The sequence below is a fragment of the Hemiscyllium ocellatum genome, chromosome 30 (genome assembly GCF_020745735.1).
Source record: "Hemiscyllium ocellatum isolate sHemOce1 chromosome 30, sHemOce1.pat.X.cur, whole genome shotgun sequence".
In the NCBI taxonomy this organism is placed as follows: Eukaryota; Metazoa; Chordata; class Chondrichthyes; order Orectolobiformes; family Hemiscylliidae; genus Hemiscyllium; species Hemiscyllium ocellatum.
Genome location: NC_083430.1, coordinates 25,076,454 through 25,097,654, shown reverse-complemented (window position 1 = coordinate 25,097,654; position 21,201 = coordinate 25,076,454). Strand labels below are relative to the sequence as shown.

At 40.8% G+C, this 21,201-nt stretch overlaps 1 protein-coding gene across 1 annotated transcript; it reads left to right on the top strand.

The window, feature by feature from the left end:
* The first annotated feature begins 1,216 nt into the window (after positions 1 to 1,216).
* Positions 1,217 to 20,192, top strand: LOC132829882 (tissue alpha-L-fucosidase-like). Its single transcript, XM_060847285.1, has 8 exons — positions 1,217 to 1,640; positions 8,462 to 8,596; positions 9,946 to 10,083; positions 10,973 to 11,078; positions 12,682 to 12,882; positions 13,592 to 13,779; positions 15,301 to 15,400; positions 19,572 to 20,192. The coding sequence occupies exons 1-8, from the start codon at positions 1,285 to 1,287 to the stop codon at positions 19,710 to 19,712; spliced, it is 1,365 nt and encodes a 454-aa protein (XP_060703268.1). The 5' UTR covers positions 1,217 to 1,284; the 3' UTR covers positions 19,713 to 20,192.
* Positions 20,193 to 21,201: the final 1,009 nt, after the last annotated feature.

The window sequence follows — 21,201 nt, the reverse complement described above, 5'->3', positions numbered from 1 at the left end:
GGAGTCACGAAGGGAGTGGTCTTTGCGGAATGCTGATAGGGGAGGGGAGGGAACTATATCTCTGGTGGTGGGGTCCGTTTGGAGTTGGCGGAAATGACGGCGGATGATACGCTGTATACGGAGGTTGGTGGGGTGGTAGGTGAGAACCAGTGGGGTTCTGTCTTGGTGGCGGTTGGAGGGGCGGGGCTCAAGGGCGGAGGAGCGGGAAGTGGGAGGAAGAGCCTTGGTTGGAGGAAGAGTGCCTCATCTTCCGCCTGGGAACCCTCCAGCCGGTTGGAGGAAGAGCACCTCATCTTCCACCTGGGAACCCTCCAGCCGGTTGGAGGAAGAGCGCCTCATCTTCTGCCTGGGAACCCTCCAGCCGGTTGGAGGAAGAGCGCCTCATCTTCCGCCTGGGAACCCTCCAGCCTGGTTGGAGGAAGAGCGCCTCATCTTCCGCCTGGGAACCCTCCAGCCACAAGGGATGAACTCAGATTTGTCCAGTTTCCTCATTTCCCCTCCCCCCACCTTGTCTCAGTCGATTCCCTTGAACTCAGCACCGCCCTCCTAACCTGCAATCCTCTTCCTGACCTCTCCGCCCCCACCCCACTCCGGCCTATCACCCTCACCTTGACCTCCTTCCACCTATCACATCTCCATCGCCCCTCCCTCAAGTCCCTCCTCCCTACCTTTTATCTTAGCCTGCCTGGCACCCTCTCCTCATTCCTGATGAAGGGCTCTGGCCCGAAACGTCGAATTTCCTGTTCCTTGGATGCTGCCTAACCTGCTGTGCTTTAACTAGTAACACAGTTTCAGCTCTGATCTCCAGCATCTGCAGACCTCACTTTTTACTGGTGCACACCTTCCCAGTTCCACCAGAACCACTGGAAAGGGGAAGGATTTGGAGGGTATCTATTTTGGGGCTTATGAAGCATGCAACACAGTTAACGTTAGGTTGATTAAAGCGCTGCGTTGCCTAGAAATGGTATCTTGGGTGAAAATGATACTTCGAAAGATGTCTTCACTCACCGACGAAGACGTTTCATCTTTAAGGCTAATTTCTGTCTGATGATCATAATTCGTTGCAAACATTCAATGACGCTAAGCATCGCTAACAAAGAGTGGGGGTGCTTTATAGTTATACTGGGAGCCTGGAAATAGACCAGAGGAACCTACCTATAAAACCTTAATGTTTATTACAGCCGTATTGTAAGCGAAGTTTTTATTGAGTGAAATCACGCGAGAGGCAATTTCCGCTTTATTAGAGAAGTGAGGCTTCTTTGGTGAAGGTCTATCGTGAAGACGATGGGATTGCAGATTTTAGTGAGTTATATTTGTGTTTTAGGGATCTTATGGCCAGGGGTTGCTCACAGTCGCCGCTACCAGCCGACCTGGAAGAGTCTGGACAGCAGACCTTTGCCCCCTTGGTACGATGAGAGTAAATTTGGAATATTCATACACTGGGGGGTCTTTTCCGTGCCCAGTTTTGGGAGCGAGTGGTTCTGGTGGAACTGGGAAGGTGTGCACCAGCCCGAGTATGTGAACTTTATGAAGGAGAACTACCCAGAGGGGTTCAAATACAGTCAGTTCGCCCCAGCATTTACCGCAGAGTTCTTCGATCCGGATCAGTGGGCAGAGGTGATTCAGAAATCCGGAGCCAGGTACAGTACAACATGAAGAACTTCGAAAACATTATGAATGTGGGGAATCGAATGTTAACTGGGGGAGTTTTAGAGAATTGTCGATGTTAATCACAACTTCAAACCAAATAAAATGTGCTTGTGAAGGCGTTGAAACGCCCTCAGCAGTTTTGTTTTTAGTTGCCCTGGATGTGGTCAACAGCAGCAAGGTCATTATTGCTGCCAACTTCAGTGCTCCCGTCCACTTTGGCCGATGATAATGTGGAGGTGCCAGTGTTGGGCTGGGGTGGACAGAATTAAAAATCACACAACACCAGGTTAACTTTTGTAGGTCATGTGACATTCGAATTACGACATTGAGTAATGTGACACACGGTCACATGATACCAACAAATGTAAGTCTTTTCCAGTCAACATCGCCCCAGTTGTCTGCAGTTTTTGAATTGTATTCATCGTTTCGATTCCGTTTCTCTTCACTGGCATCGTAGTTTCTTTCTGCGGTGTGAAAGCTAAAGCAAATTGGCGTTTTCTCCCTGTAACCTTTAATCCCCTTGGCAATCAGACTTTATCTATCTGTTTTTAAAAAATTCAATAAAAATATATTTAAAATATTACAACAAATACAAAACAATACAAAGGAAAAACACCAAAAAAATTTAAAAATCCAAATCGCCCTCATGTACAAATAATATATATATAAAACCCAACTACTTAACTAAATAAATAACTAACAACACACTAATAAATAATAATTCAGCTCAGCCAAATAAAACTCTAACTCTCAAATATCAAGAGCATTAATTTTCACCTATTCATATGTTCGCAGCACCCCCTCCCTGGATATTGGACTCATAACGCCCATTCATTATAGTGATATGAAAGCCTTTATTAGTGTGGCGGTCAAATCTGCGTCCAGGTATTCCAGAAAGGGCCGCCATGTCTCATAGAAATTCTCAGTTTTGTGCTGTACCATTCTTGTGAGAAAATCGAAGGGGATATGCTGCATAACAATCTTACACCAACCCAACAGGCCCAGGGGATTTTCGGATACCCAACCTAACAGGGTATTCTTTCTTATGTAGAAAGTGAGGATGTTGAAAAGTTTTTTTTCTTATGCGCATCTACAAGGAACACACTGGGCAGGCCAAGAAGAAGACGTAGCAGGTCCTTCTCCACTCTTAACACCCAATATCCCCACCCCCACTGCACCCGCCACAATGCTCCAGTATGTTTGAAGCTTATCATAGTGCCAGAGATAATCGGTAAGAAGTATAAATCAACTTTACACTTGGGACGTGTTGAAGATACCCCCGCTTTAAATTTTGACAAACAATCCGGAGCCAAGTGGATCCTCTGTGGAGAATCTCCAACTGTAAAGCATGTGTCCTATTGCAAATTGATATCTTTCTTCCGTTTTCCCAAATATCTTCCCATGCTTTTGAGGAGACCTCAACGCCTAGCTCGCTCTCCCATACCCTGCAGAATCGATCAAACTCATCTGAGGGGCTGCCCCCCGCCCCAGTTGATGACTAAGGTGCTGGCAGAAAGTGTACTCTTAGCACTGAGCACCCTCATCTCTATGTCGGATTTGTAGGGATCAGTCAAAAATGTAGTCTTTTTTGAATAAAATCCCTATCTTGAAAAATATGGAAGAGGTCTCTGCTAGATAGCTTGTATTTCCGTGCTAACTGATCATAGGATATCATTGCGTCTCCCTCAAATAAATCACCCATGCAAGACACACCCCTAGCTCCCCAATGTTTGAATCCTAAATCCATCATCCCCATTTGAAAACCTGGCATACCCAGTACAGGTGTAAAAACGGATGTGTTGCCAATATTGCCTTTCCTCTTCTGAATTGCCCTCCGTGCTTTAACATTATTAATAACTATTGGGTTATGGCAATCTTCCTTAACTGTCCTCATTTTGTCCAAAAACAGCAAGCTAGAAAGGGGGCACCCTGCCTGAGAGGTTTCGATATCTAACCATATTGAAAAAGGGTTCCCACAAGCCCAATCACTCACATAAGATAAAAGCAAGCTCAGTTGATAGTTTCTAATGTCTGGGAGATCCACACCCCCCACCCCCCCCCCCTAGTCTGTGAGGCAATTGCAGCTTAACTAATTTAATAAGGGCCACTTACAATACCAAATAAAGGAACCAGCCTTTCAGTCTCCTGAGCGTTTGCTTATTGAAAATCAGGGGGTATAGGGAACAACAAACGGGGGAGTATATTCATCTTAATAAGTTCTATCCGACCTAACCATGAGACTGGAAGCGCCTCCCATCTTTGAAGGTCTTGTTTGATTTTGTTGAATAATTGAACAAAATTAGCTTTAAACAATCAATCAAGAACTGGAGTAATGAATATGCCCAAATACAGAAACCCCCCCTGTGACCACTTAAATGGGAATCAAAATTCACCCTCAAGACCTACCACTTTTGTAAGACCACCCATAGGCATAGCCTTTGATTTTGCAAACTTAATCGTGTACCCGAAAAGTTGCCAAATGAGCTGATACATTGTATCAGGTGATGCACCGAAACTGCTGGATTTGACAAAAAAATGAGGACTTCGTCCGTAAACAATAAAATCTTATGTAATTTTGACCCCACTTGTGGAGGTAATATATTGGGATCCCTACAAATGGCCTCTGTCAACTGTTCAATCACCAATGGAAAAAGCAGCAGTGAAAAGGGACAGCCCTGCCTGCTGCCCCTAAAAATGCTAAAATTGCTTAATCCATTGGTAATGACTGCAGTGAGAGGGTTACTGTAGAGAACCTTTACCCATCTTATAAAGGCTTCACTCAAGCCAAACCGCTCCAAAGACACGGCTACTCAACTCGGTCAAATGCCTTCTCTGCATATAGAGAAATCACCAATCCCTGTGCTGAACGTTGTTGACATGCTTAAATTACATTAAGCAGCCTTCTAATATTATTGGAGGATCTGCGGCCTTTTATGAAGCCCGTCTGGTGCTCTTATCAATAGAAGGTAACACAATCACCAGGTTTAATGCAAGAGTTTTGGAGAGGATTTTAAAGTCCACATTTAAGAGTGAAACAGGCCTGTAAGAAGCACAGTTCTCCAGAACCTTCCCTTTTTTAAGAATAAGTTAAATATTGGCCTCTCTTAGAGATGGCAGGAGACAATCATGACTGTACAAGTCATTGAACATGTTAAGCATCGGGTCTGACAATATGTTTACAAATTTTTAATAGAATTTGCTGGGAAGTCCAATAGGACCGGGTGTCTTTCCATTCTGAAGCTGCTTCACTGCCTCCTGCACCTCTTGCTCTGATAAGGGGATATTGAGAAAGGACTCTTGTTCGGGGGTCACACCCAGCAGCTCTAAATCCTTGAAAAAGGACTCCATCTTGGCCTGCTCCTTCTCACAACCCTCAGATTGGTATAATTCAGAGTAAAATCTCTGGAACACCGCATTAATCTTTTTGGAATCACATGTTAGGTTCCCAGACCCTTGCCTAATCAATGTAATGGCTTGAGGGACACTCCTTTTCCTGGCAAGATATGCTAGGTACTTGCCTGGCTTGTCACCATGCTCATATAACCTTTGTTTTGTGAAAGTAAGCTCCTTCTTTGTTGTCTGTGTGAGCACGGAATTTAATGCAGACCGCAGCGCCGTAATCCTCTGTAGCTTGGCCAACGAGGGCTTGACAAAGTAAGCCTTCTTGGCTGCTTTCAACCGTCCTTCGAGGAGACATTGCTGCTTACCCTTTTGCTGCTTCCTACTGGCATAGTAGGAAATAACTAACCCCCTGGCATAGGCCTTAGCAGTTTCCCAAAGGACAGACGGGCTACTAATCACACCTGAGTTAATGTCTAGGAACAGCCTAAATTCCTTAGAGAAGTACTCCACAAACTTATTATCCTTAAGGATAAAGGGATCCATTTGCCAGTGCCTCCTGCCCATTACAGTGTCCTTAATCTTAACCAACAGGTGTACTGGAGCGTGATCGGAGATGGTAATATTACCAATCGTACCAAGTCCAGGGTTGCCATGCATGTCAGAAAAAAAATCAATTCTGGTGTGACATCTGTGTGGATTGGAAAAAAACATAAAGTCCCTGTCTGTAGGGTGGAGATGTCTCCAGACATTCACCATCCTAACTCCATACACAGATCCATGAATTATTTAGTTTGTACAGACAGTATCGGGGGGCCTTTGGGCAACCTATCTACCATGGGATCCATAAGACAATTAAAATCTTCCCCTATAATGATATGTGGGGACTCGAGACTGATCAATTTAGAGAAGGGATCTACCAGAACCTTGAAGGGATGGGCCTGAGGGCAATAGACATTTAAAACACCGTATTCTTCCTCATTTATCAGGACTTTGAGAATTACAAACTTCCCGTGTATGTCTTTAATGCACTTGAGTAACTTAAATGGGAGATTCCTCTGAACCAATATAGCCACTCTCCAACTTCTGGTATTAAAAGATGAAAAGTAAACCATGATGATACTTAAATGATCAAAACCATTCTGTTGTAGTTACAAAAGCTCCCTATCAGTGATCCAAGTGTGTCCCCCATAATAAAGCAATATCCACTTTTTCCTTTCTAAGACTCGAGAATTCCTTCTTTCTCTTAATTGGTGAATGACTCCCCTTGATGTACCAGGTACACCATTTAATCAAATAAATTGCCATAACCTTCTGCAGTAATATTTTGATTCTAGAGAGGAGGAACTCAAATTACAAATTGCCAAGTGTTATGTCAGAAAATTCATCAAATATAAAAACTACATAAACTAAACCCACTCCAGTTAACAAACCTACAAAGCCATCAAAGATTATATACAACAAAAAAGCAAAAAACAAACCAACATAAAAAGCACAGTGGCACTGAATACAGGAATTCACCCACTGCCCAAAGGGGGCATCTACACATCCCAGACCCAACTTCCCATCCTGCTGCCAATACTGCAGCCAGGGCATTTAACTACCTTAACCGGGCATAAACTGCCTGTAAGTAGGAATCTAGCCATCCCAACCATTACCATCTCCTCCCCCCCCCCCCCCCCCCCCCCCCCCCCCCCCCCCCCCCACCCTTCCCCAGCTAGAGCTGCACTGCATACACCAGCAGAAAAGAAAGAAAATACACCATGAAATCACAATGTGAACAAAGAAACTTTGAATGAAAATAAAGGGAAGTACCCCACCCATCCTTTGGTATGACTTAACTTAGGAATTGAAAGTACAAATCCCAATCTTCCCCGAACATAGTTTAGACCAGATTATTACCAATTTTAAAAAAAATAGGAAAAGAAAGCCCTGAATGGTCTTTTCTTTTTGAGGAAAATCAGAGACACACCCAAACAACACTACTATTTGTACATACTAAATTGTTCATATTAAGTTAATTTGTCCACAAAGTTTCTTGTGTCAAAAAGATGTGCAGATCCATCTAAGGTGATCCGAGCACTGCTGGATACCTCAGAGAGTACTGGATCCCAAGCTCTCTCAGTCTTCTCTTGACACTGTCATAGGATTTTCTTTTCCGGATCACTGCCGCTGAGAAGTCCTGGAAGAACATGATCTTAGAGCCCTCGAAAACTAGGGCCTTCAGATCCTTCCCCTGGATTCTAGCAGCTTCCACGATTTGCTCCTTTTCTCTACAGTGATGAAAACTTACCAAGATAGGACGAGGATGTTGGCCCAGACCTGACCTCCGCACCATGACCCGGCGTGCCCTCTCAATTTTCAAGCTTCTCATTCTAGCTTCCAAATTAAGGAATTTCGGCAACCAGTCCTCAATAAATTCCAGCGGCTGCTCACCTTCCTTACTCTCTGGCAGACCGACAATCCAAATTTCTTTTCTCCTGCCCCCTGTTGTGGGGATAGGATTATTTTCTTTGTAAATACATTGTGTGTTTATCCATCATTTTTATATATCATTAAAATGAAGTGTTCTATCAATCAAAGCTTTGCGACTTATCACAATACCCACAATGTTCTTTGCTAAGTTCATACATCTGTGATATTTTCTCAGAAAATATTTGTGACACATTGCAAAATTGTTTTAATTCTTTATTAGATTGTAGGCAAATAGTATTGTCATCTGTTCTCATATCCTCATTGATGGTGTGGTACATTCTATGAGCATAGTCCTCTTCATTGCAACTGTTTGCAAATTCAGTTTCAGTGACCAACCTAGCTTTTGAAATCACATGAGAACTTTTCATTTACTCCATACTTGCTGCAGATTTGTTGTTGAGCATTATAAAGAACCCCTTTGGACATTTTCCTTGTTTCTAAATGTCACAAACGCTCTGAGAGAAAATTTTGTCAGAAGAAAATCTTTTACCATACCTGTCAAAAGCCAAACATACAATTTGAATAGAAGGTAAAGCATCAATCTGTGGAAAGTATTCTTTTAAGATCTCTGCTTCTCATAAGCTGACTATGCTTTGAAATAATCTAGACCTGTTCGCTGCCATTTGAAGATGGCCCTGTGGTATAATCAAAGGTTATTAATTAACCTTGTAATGTTCTAGGGACCTGCATTTGAATCCCACCATGGCAGAAAGTGAAATTTAATTCAACAAAATTGGAATTAAGAGTCTATCGATGACTATGAAACTGTTGTCAATTGTCAGGAAGAAAGGAAAATCTGGCTCAATAATCATTTTTAAGAAAGAAAATGGTCTGGCCTATATGTGACTCCAGAGCCAGAGCATTGTAATTGCCCTCTGGATAAGCAGGAAGAGACAACTGACCATTTTATGAATGAATTAAAAAAAAATGTTAGGGACTTTGGTATCAATTTCCATCTGCATTTTTTTCCCTTTGGTTGGTGATTGTTTTTTCCCAGGTATGTGGTTCTGACGACCAAACACCATGAAGGATTCACAAACTGGGGATCGCCTGTGTCCTGGAACTGGAACTCCATTGATACTGGTCCACATAGAGATTTGGTGGGTGATCTAGCAGTCGCTGTCCGAAAACGGTTTGTATTTAATTTTATGTATTTGTGCAAATTGCAGGATATTTACAATATCATGAATACATATTGACAGTTAAAACTCCAGCTAAACACACAGAATATGAACAGAATAGTGCCAACCCTGGTCAGTCTGTTCAATAATAATTTCACCAAACTTTAATTCAAAAATTGTAAATAAAGCCTTAGTGACCAAAATATGTACAAACATCCCTGTATGGGAAACCCCTGCAGCTAGGGCACCACTGTGACTCAGTGGTTAGCACTGCTGCCTCACAGCGCCTGGGTTGGGACCTGGGTTCGATTCCTGCCTTGAGTGACAGGCTGTGTGGAGTTTGCACATTTTCCCTGTGTCTGCACGGGTCCCCTCTGGATGCTGTGGTTTCCTCCCACAATCCAAAGATGTGCAGGCCAGGTGAATTGGCCAATGCTAAGTTAGGTGATAGGTGCATTAGTCAGGGATAAATAGGGGAATGGGTCTGGGTGGGCTACTCTTTACAGGATCAGTGTGGACTTGTTGGGCCGAAGGGCCTGTTTCCATATTGTAAGGAATCTAATCTAATATTCAAAAGTCCTTAAGAAGGCTTTATGATTGTTTTGTTGGTATTTTCTATATTTACTGAATGTCAAAGAAATTTTTTTTAAAAAATCAATAAAATCAATTGCTAAAATCAATATCACTTCCATACTGTTTCATTTTCTAAATTCAGCTGGAGTATCTCCATAGTGATATTGAGACCAGAAATGGAACTTACCAAAAGTTTAATATTTCCATTTTTAACATCTGAAACTTCAGGTGGCAAATTAATGCAAACATAGATATATGTCATCAGTTAGAGCAAAAATAGGTGACGTCTTGTTAGGAAAAGTTAATGTTTCATTGCTATTATTTGCTAATTCTAAGTCTTGAAATGCACTTCTGGGGTTGATGGTCTGGCTAGATCAAGGAAAGTCATTAAAGGACTCTTGAAAGCCCAATCACTGACTACTTCCAATATAATGTCCTTCTCAGCCTTTATCTTTTCCCTCAATACAATTCCAGCAAATGCATCTGAGGTACAACTCTAACTTAGTGTTCCCTTATTGCTGTGTCTCTTGTTCTCCTATACCTGAATTATTTGCAATCTCATAGATTCTCAAATGCTCTGTGAGCCCCAGTTTTGTTTTTATGCCTAGTGTCTTACCTACCTTGTCCAAAGAATAAGAAGATTGAATGTGTGGTTATTTATACCTAATATAGTTGTTACACTGTTAATTTCACACTGTTAGATACTTTTATCTAATATGTAAAAGTTTTGAAAATTAAGTTATAGTCCATTTTGAAATTTAATATCAACCTTGTTCTTTTGCAACAGGAATTTACATTATGGAGTGTACCATTCTCTATTTGAGTGGTTTAATCCTCTTTACTTGTATGACAAAAAGAACAAATTCAAGACCCAGACATTTGTTGTGGATAAAACATTGCCAGAACTGTATGACCTAGTCATGAGGTAATGGAATATGATGATTTTTGCAACATCCCAACACATTGTACACTCACTTCTCGTTATATGGGATTTGCCACCCACAGGTCCATGTACTTGCAAGATCAGCGCCAGCCCTTACCTATTTGTTTTCTTTAAACTCATCCAGTCTGATTACATGGTAGTGATATCCTCATCTTCTATTCTCCGTGGGAAGTCCATGCACCTAGCCCAATGGATACTGAGGTTGCTGTGAATGTCAATACCTTGTGCTTATAAACATATTTAATTCACTACGCTGTTTTCACTCTGGAGACCCAAAAGTACTTCAAATCCTGTGATGATCTGTTTAAATCTGTTTAAATCGTGAGCAGAGAGTGAGAAGGTATGTTAAGTTATGGTCAGTTTTTTCAGGCAGAATCCATTCTAAAATTGCCAACAGTTATTCAGTGCATCACCTCAATTGAAAGATCACAATGTTGCCCCCATTAAGTAAACTTTGCTGTAAAGCATGCGATGTGATACTAGTGGGTGAAAGCATCACTGCTACTGAAAAAACAGAATAATTTCAGGTACAAAATGTCATGCTTGTCCAAGAATATTTCACAGGATTCTGACTAATGTGAGGTTTTTTCTTGTTAGTTTTACTGCTCAGGTTAGACAAGAAACAATGACACAAACCCCCAATCTCTAATCTTGTATTACAAACACAATAAGTTTTTTGTACATCTTTTAAGTCAAAATATAAAAACTACATTTAAAGTTGGTTAAGGACTTGGACGATTGAATTGCTGATGCAATTAATGCTCAGAGCCAGTTTTAAAGAAGACTGCTTTTGTCGCTGATAAATTGGTATGGTCACATAATTACACCCTGGAAATAACTGGGAATTTTGTTTAATTTCTTCTTCTGATAGGTATAAACCAGATATAATCTGGTCAGATGGAGACTGGGAAGCACCAGATTCCTACTGGAATTCCACTGGATTTCTGGCCTGGCTTTACAATGATAGCCCAGTCAAGGTACTTTGTAATATTCACAAGAACATTATGGTGGATTCTAATTTACTTTAATTTTAATTTGTTATTACCTTTGGAATCTGGATTATTTAATGGAATTTATTGATTATTTTCACTGCATATTTGGGACAGTCTTCTTTAAAATTGTCCTGTTTCCCCTTTGATCAACACTGCTCTGTCCCATTATCTTATTTCGTTTGTTCTCCCCTCATTGGACTGAAGTTGGCAGTGTGTGTGCCTTCATTTTGAACCTGTCCTGAGTAGTAGATCTAATGAGAAGAGTTAGAAAAAGTTGTATCACGTTGACTAAAATCCTAGATGTTTGATTGTGGAATATTATTGTGCAAACACCTCATAACAGAATAATTTTGTATTCATCATTTTTATAGCATTGTTCAGCCATTTTGAAATTAGGTATTTGCTTCTGGATCTGGGAATTCTTGGCTACTACTTACGTTAAACATGACCATTCTAGGGCCAGTATTCCTCTCCCAAGTATAGTACAATCTCCATCTTCTGTACATTTAATGAAGTCATGTTACAAAAGTAAAATATTCAACTCCAACCCATCAAGTCCTGGCTGAAATTATGGGTCACTGACAAATATTAATGTAAGGTGAGCACTGTCCCTTGTGGCTGAATTTGATCAGCTGTGGGTGAACTGGGTTATAAACTGAGACTTCCTAAATTTGTATTATGTTGAGTGAATTGTCCATTTGAAGTGATCTCTTGAGCTAAGTGCCCTTCTTATCTCTTTTGATTGTCTTTATATCTGTACTAACTTGGTCGTCTAGTGCAGTGCCTTTGTTTTAACTTGGTGTTTTCTCCACATTAGAAATGTTCACGTTGTATCTTTCGGTCTCTGCAGCATCCATTTATTTTCTTTCCCAGGTATTTTACATTTTAGTGATATGAAGCCAACCTATGTTTTTTTTTCATTCCATTCTTCTGTGAGCTCTGTAAACTCTGGTCACTATTTTAGAAAGAAAGTACTATGATGTGCAAACAGATGATTCCATTCCCACCCTCCGCATGCCCTTAAACCTGTGGAGAAAGAAACCAAATTAACATCACAAGCCAATTACCCTTTGTCAGAATACTGAGTTTTTATGCAAGATAAAGGAAATGATGGGATGTGGGGGGAGGGGGTGGGGGAAAACTGGGTGGTGGAGGACTGGAGAAAGATACAATAAAGGAAAGTTTCCGATTATGTAGAAGAAGGCAGGAGAGATTAAATGATGAAAGATGATTGTGCATGCACAAAGAGATGGTCATGAAACAAGTAGAGAGACAAAGTGCATCTGGAAGACATGTAAGTGAGAACAGTAGAATCAGCACCTGCTGTTTTCAAAATGTGGGGCAGAAGTCATGATCTAAAATTCTTAACTCGATCTCTCCATCGACATTACTTAAAAAGACAGACGATCTCAATGTTATCTTCTTGCTGTTTTGGGAAGCTTGCTGTGCACCAATTAGCTGCCATTTTCCTTAAATTTCAGCAATCATTACACCTCAAGGGTACTGCACTGGATGGAAGTCACTTGATGATGCCCTAAGCTTTTGAAAGGTGCTATGTAGATATCTGTTCTATTATCTTTGTTGCTAGGACACAGTTGTAACCAATGACCGTTGGGGAGCTGGCTGTTCCTGTAAACATGGTGGATTCTTCAACTGCGCAGACAAATACAGCCCGACTAAGCTACAAAACCACAAATGGGAGATGTGCACCTCGATCGACAGAAGATCATGGGGTTATCGTAGAAATATGCATCTGAGTGAAGTGATGGATTTGCCATCAATTATCAGTGTATGTACTTCTGTTAATCAATTATGAACATCACTAGAATGATAATAAAGTCAAGTGAGGGTGCATTGAAGTTCTGGTGCGATCTTGGCTTGTCAACAAGTGCATCAAAGAGTGAGCTTATTGAGTATCTGAACCATTTGAACAAGAGGAAAGGTCACAGTTTGTTATTGAGTCTGTGCTAAGATGTTACAGTTGGCCTGTATCTTCCTGAAGTTTGGGAATGGTGCTTTTGATTGCCAACGTACATCCTGCATTGAACATACGTTGATGTTGTGTGCAGCTGTGAAGCCTATGTGGTATATATATATATATATATATATATATATCTCATTAATGCTCCATATCAGCACTTGTGTCTGTAATAAAAATCCCTTCTAATTTAGGGACAGAAAAGAGTGTAAGAGATGCATTTGTTTTGGCATGATTTATGTCAAATGTTTAAGGGATTTTGCAAATTGATGGGAAATTATTGTCATTCTTTTATATCAAGATAACTATGTGAAATTAGACTTATTGTTACAGCAGAAAATGAGATGATGTAGACAACGGTAACACAGTAATTTCCCTGACTTTGCTAGGTGCTGTGGAACGGTTTTAAAAAAAGATTGTACATGCCTGTTGCTTGAGGCCATGGATTAAAATGGGAGCTTGTCTTGTTGACTGCATTACACACAATCATTTCATCTCATCACTGTTCTTTCTCTGACAGACTTTGCTGGCAACAGTCTCTTATGGAGGAAACTTGTTGCTTAATATTGGTCCTACCAAAGATGGTACTATCCCTGTAATTTTCCAGGAAAGATTGGAAGGCCTGGGACAATGGCTAAGTGTTAATGGTGAAGCAATATATGCATCAAAACCATGGCGAGTTCAGAAGGAGAACTCTACAGCTGTATGGTAATGCCTGTTAGAGTTAAACATAAACAATTGTTTTTCTTCCCTTCTCTCTATTTCCACATGCTTCACTGTTACCTTAGTTTATGCTTAAAGTCAAAGCAAGAAGCTGAAAATAACTTGGACGTCTTTGAGTTTGCTGACATGCAAACTGGGCCATTAAGATTGTGGATATTAAACAGAAGGAAAACCTTAGAGGGAAACCTTTCAATTGTGATTCCTGTTACAGGGCGTGGTGCTATAACCTGACAGTTGTGTTCCTCGTGCCAAAATAAAATCACTCTATGGAAAACCAGCATAGAAAGTCATGTTGTAGAAGATCGCGACAGAAAATCACTATACCCATTCAGTAGAAAGTTCACGTTATCCAAACAGCGCCCACAATTCGTCAATCGCAGTATAACTTATTTGTGTTGACAAACACATGTTACACCAGAATTGAGATTTTGGAGAAGGTTTGCAGCTCAGGTTGTGGATCAGGTTACTCGTTGAGCCGATGGATTTGTTCTCAGACGTTTCACCACCATGCTAGATAACATCATCAGTAGGTGTTCTGTCCCACTTGCTATTTATCTGTCTCGGTTTGTTGTGGTAGGTGATATCATTTCTGGTTCAGTTTCTCAGAGCTTGGTAAATTGGGTCCAAATCTATATGTTTGTTAATGGAGTTCCAGTTTGAATGCCAGACCTCGAGGAATTCCTGTGAGCGTCTTTGTTTAGCCTGTTTCAGGATGGATGTATTGTCCTAGTCAAACTGGTCTCCCTCTTCACTTGTGTGTATGGATACCAGTGATAGTTGGTCATGTCTTTTGGTGGCTTATGGTGCTCATGTATCCTGGTGGCTACCAGGATAGGCAGCAGAACAGAACACCAATGCTTCACCAGAGGATCACTGATAATGTTAGCATGGTAATGAAACATCTGAGAACAAATCCACCAGCTCAGCGAGCAAACTTGCAACCTGTTACACCAGAATGACCTGTATTTTCCTATATGATGACCTTTGATAATATTGAGTTCTGTAGTTGCTGTATCTATATGCAATTGCAAAACACTAGTTTGGTGGAAGAGATGTGACATCAATGGATTCACTAAGATTTCATTTCTCACTATTGTATCAAAGTTCAGATGTATCTGCCCCAGTTTCAGAAGTCATGTTCCCACGAGACTCTGTCATTAAAGATCTGAAAAACAACATTTTGAGTTCAGTAGTGCCTGTAACTTTGAAAAATATTTAGTGTTATTGTATGGTTGTGTAAAGCTGAATCTAATAGAATTCTAAATAATTTATTGAAACCAATTTATAGTGAGAATAGAGTCAAAACAAAAAAATGTCAACTTAAAAAGTTCTGACATCATTTTCTGGGTAGTTTCTTGTGAATTGTATAATAAAAAATCAACCAGATGACAGGCCACACTTGCAGAAATATTAAAACGTGGCAACTTTGCTTTTTTCAAAATTTTTTTTTTCTGCCTCTGCTTTTAGTTTAGCGTTTACCTTATTGTGTTGTTCCTTTGCATCCAGGTATACTAGTAAGGGATCGTCCATTTATGCAATGTTCATAAAGTGGCCCACTGATAATACATTAAAACTGGAATCTCCAATCAGCTCATCGAGCACCAAAGTAAGTGCTTAAGATTTGTTTCTTTCCCTCTTCCTGTGTGTGCTTTCTAGCCTTCATTTGACTTGTTCACAGTTCTCTCCTTTGGAACCAAATTGGTTCTGGACAACAGGGAGAAAGTGAGGACTGCAGATGCTGGAGAGTGTGGCACTGGAAAAGCACAGCAGGTCAAGCAGCATCTGAGGAGCAGGAGAATCGATGTCCTGGGCATAAGCCCTTCATTTGGAATGCCCGAATCATCGATTCTCCTGCTCCTCAGATGCTGCCTGACCTGCTGTGCTTTTCCAGCGCTACACTCTTGAGACTGGTTCTGGACAACAGTCCTATCCATGACTATTGATAGTCCTATGGACGTATTAGGCCAACTCATTCTTAAAATTCTATGCACGCCATTCAGACAAACATAGGTGTTGTGGGTGGAGAAGTAAATATTAAGGAAACACAGTTCATTAGAAATAGTCTACAGAATTTGATGAGGTGTCAATCTTATTTCTAAGTTATTTCAGTTGTTTACTGCAGACAGAAGGCCGTTGGGCACACTAATTATTCAGTGTCTCAATCGTTGGTTGATGGCAACAGCTTATAGCGAACGGTGATTACATTACATTCCATCCGCCATCCAATGTTTCTATAATGACCCTTGGTTAAGAAACACCTTGACTATTAAAACTTTGCTTTCATATTTTCCATCTCCATCAGTCCCGTAACTAAAATATCTCACTCCTCCAATTTTGGCCTCTTTAATATCCCCAATATTAATTACATCACTATTGGTGGCTGTAAATTCAGCTTCAAGACCCTAACCTCTGAAATACCCTTCCTAAACCTCTCCATTTCTCTAACGCTTTTTTTCTCCTTGATCACGATTCTTAAAACCTTCATCTTTAGTCAAGCTTTCAATCATCTCTCATCATATCCTTAAGTGACTCATGAAATCTTGCCTCATTATGCTCTTGTGAAACACCTTGAGGCCATATATTATATATAAATACCTGTTGCTGTTAACTCCAGCTTTCTAATATTTTGTTAACTGATTGCATGCCTTTTGGAATTTGCACATTTGTTATAACTACCAAAATATTTAGTTTATTTTACTTTAAGAATTTTTAAAGTAATGTTTTTACCTTCACTTCTGAGACTATGAGTATTCCAGCCTGAAATCTCCCTCCTAATTATTTTCTGCAGGGATATCTCTTTGCTTTATCCCTGCTTCCTAGCCCATACCTCAAACCCATCTTCCACTGGCAATAAAAACTGTAAAGGAATAGTTTAATTATTTTGCTACCGCTGTCCTCAGTCAAAATGCCTACCTTCCGCTGTTGTTGTCTGATCCAGTATTTGTTTAATTATGTCAGAGAAAGAGAGGGTTAAAGAATAGTTTGCTATCGCCTATTGTATTTTCTTTTCTATTCATCTACTGTTTTCTGTTTCTTATCCTTTAATTGTTTGATTTTCTAGTTCTTTTGCATTTTTCCTTATTCCATTTCTGTATATTTCCGAATTATAGACATATTTCTATTTCCTGATACTTTCTGTGACATCCCTTTTCATTCAAGTTCCATCTTTGTTAGGAAGATTAAAATCTGCTATCGTCACAACAAAGGCTATATTACTAATCTTTATGACCTCTTGAGACAGTACATCCACCTCCATTTTATTGGAGGCACGGTCAGCTCAGTTGGCTGGATGGTGGGCTACAATGCAGTTATATAAATGATATGAATGTGAATATAGGCGGTCTAGTTAGTAAGTTTGCAGATGACACCAAAATTGGAGGTGTAGTGAACAGCGAAGAAGGTTACCTCAGAGTACAATGGGATCTTGGTCAGATGGACCAATGGGCTGAGGAGTGGCAGATGGAGTTTAATTTAGATAAATGTAAGGTGCTGCATTTTGGAAAGGCAAATCAGAGCAGGACTTATACACTTAATGGGAATATCCTGAGAAGTGTTGCTGAACAAAGAAGCCTTGGAGTGCAGGTTCAGAATTCCTTGAAAGCGGAGTCTTAGGTAGATAGGATAGTGAAGAAGGCATTTGGTATGCTTTCCTTTATTGAACAGAGCAGTGAGTACAGGAGTTGGGAGGTCATGTTGCGGCTGTATAGGACATTGGTTGGGCCACCTTTGGAATATCGTGTGCAATTCTGGTCTCCCTTCTATCAGAAGCGTGTTGCGAAACTTGAAAGGGTTCAGAAAAGATTCGCAAGGGTGTTGCCAGGGTTGGAGGACTTGAGCTACAGGGAAAAGTTCAATAGGCTGTGGCTGTTTTCCCTGGAGTGTCAGAGGTTGAGAGGTGACTTTATAGAGGTTTATAAAATCATGAGAGGCATGAATTGGGTGAATAGACAAGGTCTTTTCTCTGGGATGCTGAAGTCCAGAACTAGAGGGCATAGGTTCAGGGTGAGAGGTGAGAAATTTAAAAGGACCTTAGGGGCAATGTTTTCATGCAGAGGGTGGTGTGTGTATGGAATGAGCTGCCAAAGGAAGTGGTGGAGGCTGGTACAATTACAATGTTTGAAAAGCATCTGGATGGGTATATGAATGGGAAGGGTTTAGAGTGATATGGGCCAAGTGCTGGCAAATAGGACTAGATTAGGTAAGGATATCTGGTTGGCATGGACGAGTTGGACCAAAGGGTCTGTTTCCTTGCTGTGCCTCTATAATATCAACAGTATGGGTTCAATTCCTATGCTAGTTGAGGTCACCATGAAGGCATTGCAGCTTGCTTGAGGTGTGTTGACCCTTTGTATAAAGTCACCACTAGTTTATCCCTCTCTCTAATGAGAGCAGCCATGGTATTTCCATTTCACTTCCATTTTATTATGGGTGCCTTGTATCATTATTCCTGTTTTCCAGATCCACCCCGAAAAAAATGCTAACTTCCAGTTCTTTCATCTCTGTCAGCTTCCTGGTTGCATACATTATTCCATAGATCTTCTTTTCTTCTCTAAGATCTCTAAAGCCTGCATAAACAAACCCGAAGATCAGCTGTGATTTACTTGGTACCACACTTGCCTCTGAAACACAAGGCTGCAGTTTCAAATCCCACCCCAAGTTTTGAGCATTAAATACAAGGTGAACACTTCAGCAGCAATGCTGAGGGAGCATTATATCATCAGGTGTCTCATTCCCCAATGATTTTGAATAAGAGTAATTGTCAAAGTCCTATCCAATATATACCTCTCAAACAAAAAATAAATTATCTCAGCATCATCATACTGGTTAATGAGAATTGCTGATTGTAACTTGGCTGCTGTATTTCCCACTTTACAGGAGTAAGTACACCTTTTTTAAAAAAATCATTGGTTGTAAAAAGCACTTGAAGATATCCAAAGGTCATGTAAAGCACTTTTTTCTTCCATGTTCATTCGCATTGCTTTAACCAGGTTTCAGTAATTCAACAAATTCCTTTCTGCCTCCACTTCTAATTCTTCCAACATTTTTATGCTTAGTACAGTTTTGCAGTGCAATCATTACAGATGAATAAGGTTTCATAGATCTATTCATGGAACAGATTTCCAATTCAAGCATGGCCATGGTGCTTCTCCTGTTTCATGGTCCCTTATTCTTGCTTCTTCATCCGCTCATATCCTTCAAGTGTGCAGCATTCAGTCAGTGAGGGAGAACAGTTTTATGTTAAACTGAGGGCAGAGGAGTAATTACCTGTCCTGTATGAATGCAACTAAAACAATGTTAAATCATGTCCAGAATCTGGGAAAAATCATACAGGGAAATAAGAAATGTAAAGTCTCACACACCCTCCTTATCTTCATTCCACTACGCTCAGGTTAAAATATTTCTTTGGCCATGAGGAAGAACGTGCTCTGAAAACAGCATTTGGAAACCTTTTGCAGGGTGGTCCCTGTATGGGAGAACAGCCAAGACCAGGTGCAAACCACAACACCAAGAATGCAGCCTGGCTGATTTTTGATTTTATTAAGGCCACGTGTATTTGTTTGTAAGCAAGAGGTGTTGTTGCCTGAGACTTGGCTCCATCTGAAAGTATGGACTCTGGTGATTAGCACCATTTTGTACCCCCACTCCTGGGCCTGAATTCAACTTGTTAATGCTGGGTAAGATAACTTGTACCAAACGAATTGTACCTGGTCTGAGGAAACAACAGGCTTGGTGTATTGTTGGTTTTCGTGTTTCATATCCTTATGTCATCTCTCTAGGTGACAATGCTGGGAATCCCAACGCCCCTGAAATGGAAGGCTTCTTCACCAAAAGGCATTCTTGTATTTCTGTCCTCTGTTTCCATGTTCGCTCTCCCCTCAGAAGATGGTTGGACAGTGAAACTGGAAGGAGTTTCATAATCGAGAAAAGTTATCAATTTAATTGAGAATGTCATTCAAAGCAGCTTATTGCTTCCTTTTATAAGTATCAATCAAAGGATTTGACGGTGCCAAGCGGATGGATTTAAAAACTGTGTTGAGAAGGTGATTACACAGATGGCACATTGATTAAATTTGACTCAATGTTTTGGGGTACTTTCAATGAATGCTTGTATCTGAGATTACTTTGTTTTGGAACTTCCTGTATTGAGACTTTCTTGGACTATGTTTATATTTTATTTTCAGGGGCTCCTTTTCAGCTTTCACTAACGTCTTTGCTAGGTTATGCAGTCATGTAATAACAATATCTTCCAGTTTGCATGCTTCTCTTTCTTAAAGTGTCCTTCTCCAGTTATGTAAGGTAATGTACAACGTGATGGTTCTGAAAGAGTTGACGTTGAAGCTGCATCAAGCTCCTTTTTGGGATGAGAAAAACAATTAAACATGATCTCTCAATTGGTCCAGATGTGTCATCACTGGCTTTTAATAAGTCTTTATAATTATGTCTAACTGGTCAAAGTAACTCAATGTATCATACAATAAGCTACATATTATGTAAATCAAGTGCCTCATTATTAGAACTCAGGAGTGATTTATCCTCATCACTGCTAATTAAATGGGCCCAAAGACCCAGTAACATTAGATACTGGTGGGCACTGCAGGTGCTGGAGTATATCATTATCCCAGACAATTTTTTTTTGATAAGTTTCCATTCACCTTTTGTAAGTCTTTGTTAATGATTTAGTGGTGTTTCTGTTGCAGTGCTCTATGAGGGTCTGATAAACGTCTGTTAGCTTGACATTTAAAAGAACAGAGAGGAGGATTACAGGCCTGTTGTGGTAGATTCTCTGGAACAGAAGGTCAGGTGAAGATCTGAGTGAAAATCCGTCCTGCCCCAGATGTGTAATAATGTGACAAAAACAAATTGCTGGAGAAACTTAGCAGGTATGGCAGCACCTGCAGAGAGAAAGAGTTGAAAAATATGACCCCGGAAAGGCATAGCTGGTTAGGCTGTGTCCGAGGAGGAGAGTGAACATTTAAGGCACGAGCCCTTCGTCAGGAATGGTGGTGGGGGGGGGGGGGGTGATAAATAGGATGGAGGGAAGGTAACTGGGAAGAGTATAGGTAGAACTGAAAATGTGTTGCTGGAAAGGCGCAGCAGGTCAGGCAGCATCCAAGGAGCAGGAGAATCGACGTTTCGGGCATGAGCCCTTCCTGAAGAAGGGCTCATGCCCGAAACGTCGATTCTCCTGCTCCTTGGATGCTGCCTGACCTGCTGCACCTTTCCAGCAACACATTTTCAGCTCTGATCTCCAGCATCTGCAGTCCTCACTTTCTCCTAGAAGAGTATAGGTAGAGACAGGTAGAGAGTGACAGTGATAGGTCATGAGGGAGGGTGGAGTGGATAGATGGGAAGGAAGAAGGACAGGGCAATAATGATTTGGAGGGTTGGATCTGGGATGAGGTGTGG

Bases quoted from the DNA above. Each gene is read 5' to 3' on its own strand.
- LOC132829882 (XM_060847285.1), top strand. From the start codon at position 1,285: ATGGGATTGCAGATTTTAGTGAGTTATATTTGTGTTTTAGGGATCTTA. The intron at 12,883-13,591 runs GTATGTACTTCT...TTTCTCTGACAG, and splicing joins ATTTGCCATCAATTATCAGT to ACTTTGCTGGCAACAGTCTC. The intron at 15,401-19,571 runs GTAAGTGCTTAA...TCATCTCTCTAG, and splicing joins TCAGCTCATCGAGCACCAAA to GTGACAATGCTGGGAATCCC.